The 14976-nt window shown below is 45.3% G+C and overlaps 1 protein-coding gene across 1 annotated transcript in view; it reads left to right on the top strand.

The window, feature by feature from the left end:
• The window catches only part of LOC311105106 (ras-related protein Rab-5C-like), a 33283-nt gene extending 18546 nt beyond the window's left edge, over positions 1-14737 (top strand). The window contains exons 2-6 of the mRNA XM_084147127.1: positions 5781-6147; positions 7853-8004; positions 11434-11556; positions 11779-11872; positions 13366-14737. Coding sequence (XP_084003253.1) covers positions 5982-6147; positions 7853-8004; positions 11434-11556; positions 11779-11872; positions 13366-13493 — 663 coding nt within the window. The 5' untranslated portion in view covers positions 5781-5981 and the 3' untranslated portion in view covers positions 13494-14737. The remainder of the gene's footprint in view (positions 1-5780; positions 6148-7852; positions 8005-11433; positions 11557-11778; positions 11873-13365) is intronic.
• Positions 14738-14976: the final 239 nt, after the last annotated feature.

The raw sequence follows: 14976 nt of genomic DNA, 5'->3' as shown, positions 1-14976 counted from the left end.
AAAATTTGCCAAATGCAATTCGAGGGAAAACACTGTTCTAAAGCGCGCACCTAATGGCGAGCAGTTCCATATGTGACAGAGAGGAACATCTCCTTTAGAAACTTTTTTAAGGGGCTGCTCTCACACTGTCTGACAGGTGACGGGCCATTCCGCTCCTCAAACTAGGCTCTGTATGCTGTTCGCGTGTGATAAGATGCATGCCGACTAATGAAAATGCATACACAGCAATTTAATTCCACTAAATTATGCAAATGAACCTATAGACTGATAAGCATGACCGGCCAAATGTATTTTCAGCGGCTAACCGATTTTAACGGTTAAATGTTAACATCCCTAGGCCAAATACAGTGTACAAAACATTAGGAACACCCGCTCTTTCCATGACACTTACCAGGTCAATCCAGGTGAAAGCTATGATCCCTTATTGATGTTACCTGTTAAATCCACTTCAATCAGTGTAGATGAAGGGGAGGAGATGGGTTAAAGAAGGATTTTTAAGAGTTGAGACATGGATTGTGTATGTGTGCCATTTGAGGTTGAATGGGCAAGACAAAATATTTAAGTGCCTTTTGAACAGGGTATGATAGTAGGTGCCAGACGCACAGGTTTGAGTGTGTCAAGAACTGCAACGCTGCTGGGTTTTTCATGCTCAACAGTTTCCCGTGTGTATCAAGAATGGTTTACCACCCAAAGGACATCCAGCCAACTTGACACAACTGTGGGAAGCATTGTAGACAACATGGGCCAGCATCCCTGTGAAAGGCTTTCGACACCTTGTAGTCCATGCCCCGATGAAATGAGGCTGTTCTGAGGGCAAAATTAGGTGTTCCTAATGTTTTGTACATTCAGTTGGCAGAACCAATTTTTATGTTTACAATTTTAATTTAGAAAATAAAAATAAACTGCATGGACAAAATTATTGCCAACCTGGAGCTAGTACTTGGTTGCACAGCCTTCGGCCAAGATAACTGTAGCCATCAATGAGCTTGCTATGCCTTTCTACTGACAATTTTGACCGCTTTTCAGCAGCAAACTGCTCTGATTCTTCAATGTTTGGGGGGTATCCTCCACCAACTGCTGTTTTCAGCTCTCGCCATAGGTCATAGATGAGATCCAGATCTGGACTCGACGCTGGCTACTCCAGAATAGTCCAGCATCTCTTATTGAACCATTCCTGGGTGCTTTTTGATGTGTGTTTTGGGGTCGTTTTCCTGCTGGAAGACCTGCTACCTTCAATGGAGACCCAGTTTCTGGACATATATGGCTGCAACTGTACTACATTTACATAATTTAGTCTCCGGAAGGTGGTCAGTGACTCTGCTGTCCTGGCGTTGTGGGGGAGCTTGTTCCACCATTGGGGTGCCAGAGCAGCAAATAGCTTTGACTGGGCTGAGCGGGAACTGTGCTTCTGTAGAGGTAGGGGAGCTAGCAGGCCAGAGGTGGATGAACGTAGTCCCCTCGTTTGGGTGTAGGGTCTGATCAGAGCCTGAAGGTAAGGAGGTGCCGTTCCCCTCACAGCTCCGTAGGCAAGCACCATGGTCTTGTAGTAGATGCGAGCCTCAACTGGAAGCCAGTGGAGTGTGCGGAGGAGTGGGGTGACATGAGAGAACTTGGGAAGGTCGAACACCAGACGGGCTGCGGCATTCTGGATGAATTGTAGGGGTTTAATGGCACAGGCAGGGAGCCCAGCCAACAGCGAGTTGCAGTAATCCAGATGGGAGATGACCTGTGCCGCCTTCTGTGTAAGGTAGGGTCGTACTCTGCGAATGTTGTAGAGCATGAACCTGCAGGATCGGGTCACCGCTTTGATGTTAGTGGAGAACGTCAGGGTGTTGTCCAGGGTCACGCCAAGGCTCTTTGCACTCTGGGAGGAGGACACAATGGAGTTGTCAACCGTGATGGCAAGATCATGGAGCGGGCAGTCCTTCCCCGGAAGGAAGAGCAGCTCTGTCTTGCCGAGGTTCAGCTTGAGGTGGTGATCCGACATCCACACGCAGAGATGCGATTCGCCACCTGGTTATCAGAAGGGGGAAAGGAGAAAATTAATTGTGTGTCTTCTGCATAGCAATGATAGGAGAGACCATGTGAGGATATGACAGAGCCAAGTGACTTGGTGTATAGAGAGAATAGGAGAGGGCCTAGAACTGAGCCCTGGGGGACACCAGTGGTGAGAGCACGTGGTACGGAGACAGATTCTTGCCACGCCACCTGGTAGGAGCGACCTGTCAGGTAGGACGCAATCCAAGAGTGAGCAGCGCCGGAGATGCCCAACTCGGAGAGGGTGGAGAGGAGGATCTGATGGTTCACAGTATCAAAGGCAGCGGATAGGTCTAGAAGGATAAGAGCAGAGGAGAGAGAGTTAGCTTTAACAGTGCGGAGAGCCTCCGTGACACAGAGAAGAGCAGTCTCAGTTGAATGACCAGTCTTGAAACCTGACTGGTTTGGATCAAGAAGGTCATTCTGAGAGAGATAGCAGGAGAGTTGGCTAGAGACGGCACGCTCAAGAGTTTTGGAGAGAAAAGAAAGAAGGGATACTGGTCTGTAGTTGTTGACATCGGAGGGATCGAGTGTAGGTTTTTTGAAGAGGGGTGCAAATCTTGCTCTCTTGAAGACTGAAGGGACATGGCCAGCGGTCAAGGATGAGTTGATGAGCGAGGTGAGGTAAGGGAGAAGGTCTCCGGAAATGGTCTGGAGAAGAGAGGAGGGGATAGGATCAAGCGGGCAGGTTGTTGGGCGGCCAGCCATCACAAGTCACAAGATTTCATCTGGAGAGAGAGGGGAGAAAGAAGTCAAAGCATAGGGTAGGCCAGTGTGAGCAGGACCAGCGGTGTCATTTGACTTAATAAATGAGGATTGGATGTCATCAATCTTCTTTTCAAAATGGTTGACGAAGTCATCCACAGAGAGGGAGGAGGGAGGGGGAGGAGGAGGAGGAGGATTCAGCAGGGAGGAGAAGGTGGCAAAGAGCTTCCTAGGGTTAGAGGCAGAGGCTTGAAATTTGGAGTGGCAGAAAGTGGCTTTAGCAGCGGAAACAGAGGAAGAGAATGTAGAGAGGAGGGAGTGAAAAGATGACAGGTCCGCAGGGAGTCTAGTTTTCCTCCATTTCCGCTCGGCTGCCCGGAGCCCTCTCCTGTGAGCTCGCAATGAGTCGTCAACCCACGGAGCAGGAGGGGAGGACAGAGCCGGCTGGGAGGATAGGGGACATAGAGAGTCAAAAGATGCAGAAAGGGAGGAGAGGAGGGTTGAGGAGGCAGAATCAGGAGATCGGAGGGAGAAGGATTTAGCAGAGAGTAGAGATGATAGGATGGAAGAGCGAAGGTTGCAATGGCACATTACCATCTGAGTAGGGGCAGAGTGAGTAGTGTTGGAGGAGAGCGAGAGAGAAAAGGATACAAAGTAGTGGTCAGAGACTTGGAGGGGAGTTGCAGTGAGATTAGTAGAAGAACACCATCTAGTAAAGATGAGGTCAAGAGAGAAATGAGTCAAAGGCAGATGTAGGTAGGTTAAAGTCACCCAGAACTGTGAGGGGTGAGCCATCCTCAGGAAAGACTCTTATCAAGGCGTCAAGCTCATTGATGAACTCTCCAAGGGAACCTGGAGGGCGATAAATGACAAGGATGTTAAGCTTGAATGGGCTAGTGACTGTGACAGCATGGAATTCAAATGAGGAGATAGACAGATGGGTCAGGGGAAAAAGAGAGAATGTCCACTTGGGAGAGATGAGGATTCCTGTGCCACTGCCGCGCTGACCAGATGCTCTCGGGGTATGCGAGAACACATGGTTAGACGAGGAAAGAGCAGTAGGAGTAGCAGTGTTTTCTGTGGTAATCCATGTTTCCGTCAGCGCCAAGAAGTCGAGGGACTGGAGGGTAGCATAGGCTGAGATGAACTCTGCCTTGTTGACCGCAGAACGGCAGTTCCAGAGGCTGCCAGAGACCTGGAACTCCACGTGGGTCGTGCGCGCAGGGACCACCAGATTAGAGTGGCAACAGCCACGTGGTGTGAAGCGTTTCTATGGCCTGTGCAGAGAGGAGAGAACAGGGATAGACAGACACATAGTTGACAGGCTACAGAGAAAGGCTACAATAATGTATATAAAGTGCCTTCAGAAAGTATTCACACCCCTTGTTTTACAACCTGAATTTAAAATGGATTACCTTTAGATTTTTTGGGGACTGGCCTAGACACAATACCCCATAATGTCAAAGTGGAAATATGTTTTTTGAAATGTTACTAGTTAATTAAAAGCTGAAACGTCTTGAGTCAATAAGTATTCAACCCCTTTTGTTATGGCAAACCTAAATAAGTTCAGAAGTAAACATTTGTTTAACAAGTCACATAATAGGTTGCATGGACTCTGTGTGCTGTGTGCTGATTTTTGAATGACTACCTAATCTCTGAACCACACACATACAATTATCTGTAAGGTCCTTTCCAATGACTCGCACAGAAGGGAACCTATTGGTAGACATTGAATAACCCATTGAGCATGGTGAAGTTATTAATTACACTTTGGATGGTGTATCAATACACCCAGCCACTACAAAGATACAGGCGGCCTTCCTAACTCAGTTGCCGGAGAGGAGGAAACCGCTCAGGGATATCACCATGAGGCCAATGGTGACTTTAAAACAGAGTTTAATGGCTGTGATAGGAGACAACTGAGGATGGATCAACAACATTGTAGTTATTCCACAATACTAACGTAATTGACAGAGTGAATAGAAGGAAGCCTGTACAGAATACAAATATTCCAAAATGTGCATCCTGTTTGCAACAAGACAATAAAGTAATACTGCAAAGAATTTAACTTTCTATCCTGAATACAAAGTGTTATGTTTGGGGCAAATCCAATACAAGACATTACTGAGTACCACTCTCCATATTTTCAAGCATAGTAATAATAATAAATAATATGCCATTTAGCAGACGCTTTTATCCAAAGCGACTTAGTCATGCGTGCATACATTTTTTGTGTATGGGTGGTCCCGGGGATCGAACCCACTACCTTGGCGTTACAAGCGCCATGCTCTACCAGCTGAACTACAGAGGAACATAGTGGAGGCTACATCATGTTATCGGTATGCTTGTAATCGTTAAGGACTGGGGAGTTTTTCAGGATAAAAATAAACAAAATGGAGCTAAGCACAGAATCCTAGAGGAAAACCTGGTTGTCTGCTTTCCACCAGACACTGGGAGATGAATTTACCTTTCAGCAGGACAATAACCTAAAACACAAGGCCAAATCTACACTGGAGTTGCGTACCAAGAAGACAGTGAATGTTCCTGAGTGGCTCAGTTAGTTTTGACTTCAATCTACTTGAAAATGGCTGTCTTGCAATGATCAACAACCAATTTGAGCTTGAAGAATTTTGAAAAGAATAATGACCAAATTGCACAATCCAGGTGTGGAATGCTCTTCGAAACTTACCTAGAAAGACTCACAGTTGTAATCACTGCCAAAGGTGCTTCTACAAAGTATTAACTCAGGGTTGTGAATACATATGTAAATGAGATATATTTCTGTATTTAATTTTCTATAAATGAGCAACATTTTCTAAACATGTTTTCACTTTGTCATTATGGGGTATTGTGTGTAGATGGTTGAGAACAAAAAAAATGATTTAATCAATTTTGAATTCAGGCTGTAACACAACAATGTGGAATAATTCAAGGGTTATGAATACTTTCTGAAGGCATTCTAGTTTACTAACGTTTTCCTGTATCATACTGGCCGCCTACTCGTGATGTTATTACTCACAGTCTGTTCTTTCTTCCAGCCCCCACAGGTGAAGTCCCCTCTTCCTCCAGCCTGCCTTGACTCTCCTGACCCAGCTTAGCCCACCCTCGCCTGGCCTGTCTCAGCTCCAGCACCTGCTCAGCTTCAGAGCCCCAGCCCTCCGCCCCAGACACACCCACCTAGAGCAGCCTCATCCTCCACCAAGAGCCTCTTACCCCGGTGAAGCTCTCTGCTCAGCAGCATGGCAGGTCGAGGAGGACCAGCACGGACCAACGGCGCGGCGGCCAGCAACAAGATCTGCCAGTTCAAGCTGGTGCTGCTGGGAGAGTCAGCGGTGGGCAAGTCCAGCTTGGTGCTGCGCTTCGTCAAGGGCCAGTTCCACGAGTACCAGGAGAGCACCATCGGAGGTGAGTAGGGACGCTGTTTATATTGGGTTGTCGTTCTTCTGACTGTGTCTTAGTCATGCATGGTGCTTGAAACGCCAGGGTTGTGGGTTCTTTCCCACGGGGGGCCAGTATGAAAAAATGTACGCACTCACTAACTGTAAGTCGCTCTGGATAAGAGCGTCTGCTAAATGACTAAAATGTAAATGTGTTGATTTATTGCTGTCCGTGTTGAGTCAGTATCATGTTATAAAGATCAAATAGAATGGAAGTGTGAATGTGTAGTAGACTGAAGGAAGACCATTTACAATGCCTTCTTAACTGGGGCTGTGTTCCTGCTAGCTAGCAGCTCTTATCCTAGCTGTTGTCAAGGCCAGATCAGGAGCAGACCTGAGCTGCAGAACCAGTTATTTCTTGGCAGCTGATCACCTGACTCTCGCATGAGCAGCCAAGCCTCTCAGACTGACACTTTAAATATGCCACAAGGAGTGGGATGTCCTGACTCTTGGCCACAGAAAGCCTTATAGAGAATGTTCAAACCAAAACTGAAAATGGATATGTGCTAGAAAGAGATACTTGTAATCTGTCTAATGTATGTATTGACTTAATGCTAGCCGGAGTGGAGCAGAGAGAAGGGTCTCTCTCTCTCTGTGGACTCTTAAAACAGGAAGGAAGTCGGTCAACAATGGGATTTTGTCCTGAAACTGCTCTAATATCTAGGCATCTGGAAACCAATACTTGATGGCTAGATGGATACCTGTCCTCAAAGAGCGCTGAAGTTTCTGTTTTAACATTCAAAAAATTCCACTGCAAAAGTTGGGTAATGAGTAACTATGTATTTTCAGCTTCACCAAGTGTTTCAAACCTACACACAGGTGTTGGGAACTTTCATTATGATTTAGTGGTTTACTAGCTAGATTGCTTTCTTTAGGATTTATGTTTTTTTTTTTTTTTACACCGAGTCACATCATGCAGCATGAGCCACAGGAGGGTGAGGCTGGGGAGACAGGATGCTCTGTGCTTACACTAGCCAAAGCCTTAGGACGAGACAGCATTTTTCCCCCATTTTTTTTTAACCTGTCGTCAGCTGTCTGGTCAAAGGTCACCAAGCTTTAGTATGGAGAAGGCTTCCTCTATGAGCGCTGCTGCACATTTCCCTCAGCCATGTGACACAATGGGCTGAATAAGCAGAATCCTTACGTTCCGTGTATTAGCCAATAGACAGCCACATGTTTTGTTCTCTCTTTCCATCACTCACTTTTGTTTAGTGTATTTTACTCTCACTAGTTTTCTCGCAGTAACTTTTCACCCAGTGCTTAGTGCTCTGCGATTCGATCTTGTTTACTTACATAATAATTGTCCCTTCCTCCTCTCTCTAACGTTGGAAGACTCCCAGTTCTCCTCAGCGCTGGCTTTGTAGCTTTACGAGTTCTCATTAAGCCACTGATCATGTTTCCTCTTAACTGTCTCATGGCCTTGGCTGTTTGGGTTATGTGTGCCTTGTGCTAGTTTAACTCAGCCATGTCAAATAGGGACAACTATACCCCTATGACACTATCAAAGGAAGAAAACAGAATACCTGTCCTGTACAGATACTGAGCATTACTCCACTGTGAGGAAATGTACAGGCGAAGTAAAATGTACACCTCTTTTCTATGTGTAGGGCATTAGCAGACCTCAAAAATAGAGCCTGGAACTAAGTCTATGATTTGTCTCTTCATCTCTCCAGCTGCCTTCCTCACACAGACTGTCTGCTTGGACGACACAACAGTTAAGTTTGAGATCTGGGACACTGCTGGGCAGGAACGGTATCACAGCCTGGCCCCTATGTACTACAGAGGAGCGCAGGCCGCCATCGTGGTCTATGACATCACCAACACAGTGAGTGACTGCTGCTGGTCACGTGTGGAACTAGCCCCTGAGTGTTGTCAGCACTCCGCATCTATATTTAGCTGAGGTTGATGATTATTCAAACCCTCAACAAATATCCTTTGCTCTCGTAACTGACACTTCTGTAGATATATATATACAGTGGGGGGGGAAAGTATTTAGTCAGCCACCAATTGTGCATGTTCTCCCACTTAAAAAAGATGAGAGAGGCCTGTAATTTTCATCATAGGTAGACGTCAACTATGACAGACAAATTGAGAAAAAAAATCCAGAAAATCACATTGTTGGATTTTTTATGATTTTATTTGCAAATTATGGTGGAAAATAAGTATTTGGTCACCTACAAATAAGCAAGATTTCTGGCTCTCACAGACCTGTAACTTCTTCTTTAAGAGGCTCCTCTGTCCTCCACTCGTTACCTGTATTAATGGCACCTGTTTGAACTTGTTATCAGTATAAAAGACACCTGTCCACAACCTCAAACAGTCACACTCCAAACTCCACTATGGCCAAGACCAAAAAGCTGTCAAAGGACACCAGAAACAAAAATTGTAGACCTGCACCAGGCTGGGAAGACTGAATCTGCAATAGGTAAGCAGCTTGGTTTGAAGAAATCAACTGTGGGAGCAATTATTAGGAAATGGAAGACATACAAGACCACTGATAATCTCCCTCGATCTGGGGCTCCACGCAAGATCTCACCCGTGGGGTCAAAATGATCACAAGAACGGTGAGCAAAAATCCCAGAACCACACGGGGGGACCTAGTGAATGACCTGCAGTGAGTTGGGACCAAAGTAACAAAGCCTACCATCAGTAACACACTACGCCGCCAGGGACTAAAATCCTGCAGTGCCAGACGTGTCCCCCTGCTTAAGCCAGTACATGTCCAGGCCCGTCTGAAGTTTGCTAGAGTGCATTTGGATGATCCAGAAGAGGATTGGGAGAATGTCATATGGTCAGATGAAACCAAAATAGAACTTTTTGGTAAAAACTCAACTCGTCGTGTTTGGAGGACAAAGAATGCTGAGTTGCATCCAAAGAACACCATACCTACTGTGAAGCATGGGGGTGGAAACATCATGCTTTGGGGCTGTTTTTCTGCAAAGGGACCAGGACGACTGATCCGTGTAAAGGAAAGAATGAATGGGGCCATGTATCGTGAGATTTTGAGTGAAAACCTCCTTCCATCAGCAAGGGCATTGAAGACGAAACGTGGCTGGGTCTTTCAGCATGACAATGATCCCAAACACACCGCCCGGGCAACGAAGGAGTGGCTTCGTAAGAAGCATTTCAAGGTCCTGGAGTGGCCTAGCCAGTCTCCAGATCTCAACCCCATAGAAAATCTTTGGAGGGAGTTGAGTCTGTGTTGCCCAGCGACAGCCCCAAAACATCACTGCTCTAGAGGAGATCTGCATAGAGGAATGGGCCAAAATACCAGCAACAGTGTGTGAAAACCTTGTGAAGACTTACAGAAAACGTTTGACCTGTGTCATTGCCAACAAAGGGTATATAACAAAGTATTGAGAAACTTTTGTTATTGACCAAATACTTATTTTCCACCATAATTTGCAAATAAATTAGTTTAAAATCCTACAATGTGATTTTCTGGATTTTTTTTTCTCATTTTGTCTGTCATAGTTGACATGTAACTATGATGAAAAGTACAGGCCTCTCATCTTTTTAAGTGGGAGAACTTGCACAATTGGTGGCTGACTAAATACTTTCCCCCCCCACTGTATATACACTGCTCAAAAAAATAAAGGGAACACTTAAACAACACAATGTAACTTCAAGTCAATCACACTTCTGTGAAATCAAACTGTCCACTTAGGAAGCAACACTGATTGACAATACATTTCACATGCTGTTGTGCAAATGGAATAGACAACAGGTGGAAATTATAGGCAATTAGCAAGACACCCCCAATAAAGGACTGGTTTTGCAGGTGGTGACCACAGACCACTTCTCAGTTCCTATACTTCCTGGCTGATGTTTTGGTCACTTTTGAATGCTGGCGGTGCTTTCACTCTAGTGGTAGCATGAGACGGAGTCTACAACCCACACAAGTGGCTCAGGTAATGCAGCTCATCCAGGATGGCACATCAATGCGAGCTGTGGCAAGAAGATTTGCTGTGTCTGTCAGCGTAGTGTCCAGAGTATGGAGGCGCTACCAGGAGACAGGCCAGTACATCAGGAGACGTGGAGGAGGCCGTAGGAGGGCAACAACCCAGCAGCAGGACTGCTACCTCCGCCTTTGAGCAAGGAGGAGCAGGAGGAGCACTGCCAGAGCCCTGCAAAATGACCTCCAGCAGGCCACAAATGTGCATGTGTCTGCTCAAACGGTCAGAAACAGACTCCATGAGGGTGATATGAGGGCCCGACGTCCACAGGTGGGGGTTGTGCTTACAGGCCAACACCGTGCAGGACATTTGGCATTTGCCAGAGAACACCAAGATTGGCAAATTCGCCACTGGCGCCCTGTGTTCTTCACAGATGAAAGCAGGTTCACACTGAGCACGTGACAGACGTGACAGAGTCTGGAGACGCCGTGGAGAACGTTCTGCTGCCTGCAACATCCTCCAGCATGACCGGTTTGGAGGTGGGTCAGTCATGGTGTGGGGTGGCATTTCTTTGGGGGACCGCACAGCCCTCCATGTGCTCGCCAGAGGTAGCCTGACTGCCATTAGGTACCGAGATGAGATCCTCAGACCCCTTGTGAGACCATATGCTGGTGCGGTTGGCCCTGGGTTCCTCCTAATGCAAGACAATGCTAGACCTCATGTGGCTGGAGTGTGTCAGCAGTTCCTGCAAGAGGAAGGCATTGATGCTATGGACTGGCCCGCCCGTTCCCCAGACCTGAATCCAATTGAGCACATCTGGGACATCATGTCTCGCTCCATCCACCAACGCCACGTTGCACCACAGACTGTCCAGGAGTTGGCGGATGCTTTAGTCCAGGTCTGGGAGGAGATCCCTCAGGAGACCATCCGCCACCTCATCAGGAGCATGCCCAGGCGTTGTAGGGAGGTCATACAGGCACGTGGAGGCCACACACACTACTGAGCCTCATTTTGACTTGTTTTAAGGACATTACATCAAAGTTGGATCAGCCTGTAGTGTGGTTTTCCACTTTAATTTTGAGGGTGACTCCAAATCCAGACCTCCATGGGTTGATACATTTGATTTCCATTGATAATTTTTGTGTGATTTTGTTGTCAGCACATTCAACTATGTAAAGAAAAAAGTATTTCATAAGATTATTTCATTCATTCAGATCTAGGATGTGTTATTTTAGTGTTCCCTTAATTTATTTGAGCAGTGTATAATAGAGCTCTTGTGTGAAAAACAAACATCCATTGTGAAATCTATCTTTGTCATGTATTTCATCAAATCACAAGTGTTTTTTTTTCCTGTGCAGGATACATTCACACGTGCAAAGAACTGGGTGAAGGAGCTCCAACGACAAGCCAGCCCCAACATCGTCATTGCACTGGCAGGGAACAAAGCTGACCTTTCCAACAAAAGAGCTGTGGACTTCCAGGTACTGAGGAACTCCTAACAGTTAGATGCTGCTCCCACTGGACTATTAGTGGAACATGTTAAGGTTGTTTAAACAGGAGAATGTCTACAAATGCCATTTTTATCGTTTCTGATATTCATGAATGCTCACAAACTCTCAAAGCTTTGGGTTATTACTGAGTGTATCTATATGTTTGTGATAGACCTCTAAAGATCTCTGTTCTTCCTTTGTTTTTTTTTGTAGGAAGCACAAGCGTACGCAGATGACAACAGTTTGCTCTTCATGGAGACTTCAGCCAAGACGGCCATGAACGTCAATGAGATCTTTATGGCCATAGGTACGTGTACCACGTTATTATGTGTGCATGTATACACTGAGTATATCAAACATTAGGAACACCTTCCTAATATTGAATTGCACCCCCGCTTTTGCCCTCAGAACAGCCTCAATTCTTAGGGGCATTGACTCTAGAAGGTGTCGAAAGCGTTCCATAGGGATGCTGGCCCATGTTGACTTCAATGCTTTCGACAGTTATGTCAAGTAGGTTCGATATCCTTTGGGTGGTGGACCATTCTTGATACACACAGGAAACTGTTGAGCGTGAAAAACCCAGCACATACACAATCCAAACCCAGCACATACACAAATCAAATGTTATTTGTCACATGTGCCGAATACCACAGGTGTAGACCTTACAGTGAAATGCTTACTTACAAGCCCTTAACCAACAATGCAATTTTAAGAAAGAATACCAAAAAATTATTATAATACATTAAATAACAAATAATAACAAATAAAAGTAACAAATAATTAAAGAGCAGCAGTAAAATAACAATAGCGAGGCAATATACAGGGGCTACCGGTACCGAGTCAATGTGCGGAGGCACCAGTAAGTCGAGGTAATTGAGGTAATATGTACATGTAGGTAGAGTTATTAAAGTGACTATGCATAGATAAACAGAGAGTAGCAGCAGAGTAAAAGGAGGGGGGGGGGGGGCAATGCAAATAGTCTGGGTACCCATTTGATTAGATGTTCAGGAGTCTTATGGCTTGGGGGTAGAAGCTGTTTAGAAGCCTCTTGGACCTAGACTTGGTGCTCCGGTACCGCTTGCCGTGCGGTAGCAGAGAGAACAGTCTATGACTAGGGTGGCTGGAGTCTTTGACCATTTTTAGGGTCTTCCTCTGACACCGCCTGGTATAGAGGTCCTGGATGGCAGGAAGCTTGGCCCCAGTGATGTACTACCTTCTGTAGTGCCTTGACATCGGAGGCCGAGCAGTTGCCATACCAGGCAGTGATGCAACCAGTCAGGATGCTCTCGATGGTGCTGCTGTAGAACCTTTTGAGAATCTGAGGACCCATGCAAAATCTTTTCAGTCTCCTTAGGGGGAATAGGTTTTGTCGTGCCCTCTTCACGACTGTCTTGGTGTGCTTGGACCATGTTAGTTTGTTGGTGATGTGGACACCAAGGAACTTGAAGCTCTCAACCTGCTCCACTACAGCCCCATCGATGAGAATGGGGGCGTGCTCGGTCCTCTTCTTTTTCCTGTAGTCCACAATCATCTCCTTTGTCACACATACACAATACATGTCTCAAGGCTTAAAAATCTGTCTAACCTGTCTCCTCTCCTTCATCTATACTTGATTTTAAGTGGATTTAACAATTGACATCAATAAGGGATCATAGCTTTCACCTGGTCAGTCTGTCATGGAAAGAGCAGGTGTTCATAATGTTTTGTATACTCAGTGTACATTTCTTCCCAGAACAAATTAAATGTGTAGAAACCATGAAGGATTCCTACTCACTGTTTCTTTTTGTCCTTCTCCTGTAGCCAAGAAGCTTCCTAAGAATGAGCCAGCGGGTGGAGCCAGTGGCCGGGCCAGTGGCCGGGCAGGAGTGGACCTGCAGGAAGCCGCCCCACAGGCTGGTGGTAGCAAGTGCTGTGGAGGTGGGAACTAACCAACTGGACCAACACACCAACCAACCTGCAGTATCAACCAACTGACCAGACCAGCTGACAAACACATCCCACGGTCAAACCAACCGACGGTCTGACCAACCACCATGCACCAATACTGCACCGATCAACTGATAAGCAAACCAGCTCACAGGCCAATCAACTGTCAACACACAACTCCAAGGTTCCAATGATCCGACCAACAGATAAATGACACAATTATGACCAACATGACGACCTACAACTGTTTTAACTTACCCGAGGACATAACAACCCATTATCTCCAATGAAACTATGGACAACACCCAGGCAAAAAAAACAACAACCCCACTTAGGGAGGAAAAAAATATCAACCCTTACCAATCGCACTTAACAGAGCACTGTTCTTCTTTGTTTCACTGTATTTCTGTAAGAAAAAGAAAAAATCAAACGCAACTGGGAGGAATAATGAACAGGCTCTTTGGCCCTCTCCTTTCTCTCTTGTCATCTTTCTTTACCATAATACTACAGTATTTCAACGTATGTCTTCTGTCACTGTTCTAACCCTGTTTAGTTTGGTGGTGGGTGAATGTAGCAATTCTCATGATTTCATTTTGTCTTGTTCCCGATCGTCACTCTTGGGCAAAAGAACGGAGAGTGTTCAACCCCAAATAAGGAGTTAGGAGAACAGTTGTTTCCTTCCAGATATAGCAGTTGTGTAGATTAACTGAACTATTACATTGTTGTTATTATTGTTATTGTTATTATTACTTTCACTTATCTTTGGCACACGTTAAACAGTATGATTTCAAAGACTAGGCCACCTAAGGTTTTCCAATCATTAATCTATGATCTATACATTTACATTTAAGTCATTTAGCAGACGCTCTTATCCAGAGAGACTTACAAACTGGGTAATGATATCCAACCATATACATAGTGCATTAACATCATTGTAACCAATAAGTCATTTTTAGCATCAATATAATGTCTCTGAATCATTCATATACAATGACGAAAGTGGAATAAAACAGATAAAGCAAGATTTGTTTTCCTGACCAAAATCACAATTGTGTATTGAAAGCATGTTGCTATTATTTGTATAATTATTTTCTTCAAACATGTAACCAATCAGTAGTTACTGTCAATACAATACCTTCCCAATCTCAACACGATACTTTGTCATCCTCAATTATTTTTGTCATGTAAAAATGTATTTTTTATTTGTGTACAATTATTTTGTTTCTAAAGATTATCTGGTATTGGGTGCACTGGTTCTGTCATCTCTTGTGATTTCAGATGTTAACTTCAGTTTCAGCATTTTTTACTTTTTCATATCGGGGAGGGATTCCTCTGACCAGTCGGCGTCTGTTATGACATCAATGACTAGCGCAACAGTACCTGCAGCTGTCACTGCTGTGAGATGGGGGACATGGGGAGGGCGGGGACATGGGGAGGGCGGGGGCAGGGGTAAACAAAGCAAAACAACAAATTGTCATTTTACCA

This window comes from Coregonus lavaretus (genome assembly GCF_964263955.1).
Source record: "Coregonus lavaretus genome assembly, chromosome: 2".
NCBI lineage: Eukaryota > Metazoa > Chordata > Actinopteri > Salmoniformes > Salmonidae > Coregonus > Coregonus lavaretus.
This window is presented reverse-complemented; position numbering and strand designations above follow the sequence as displayed.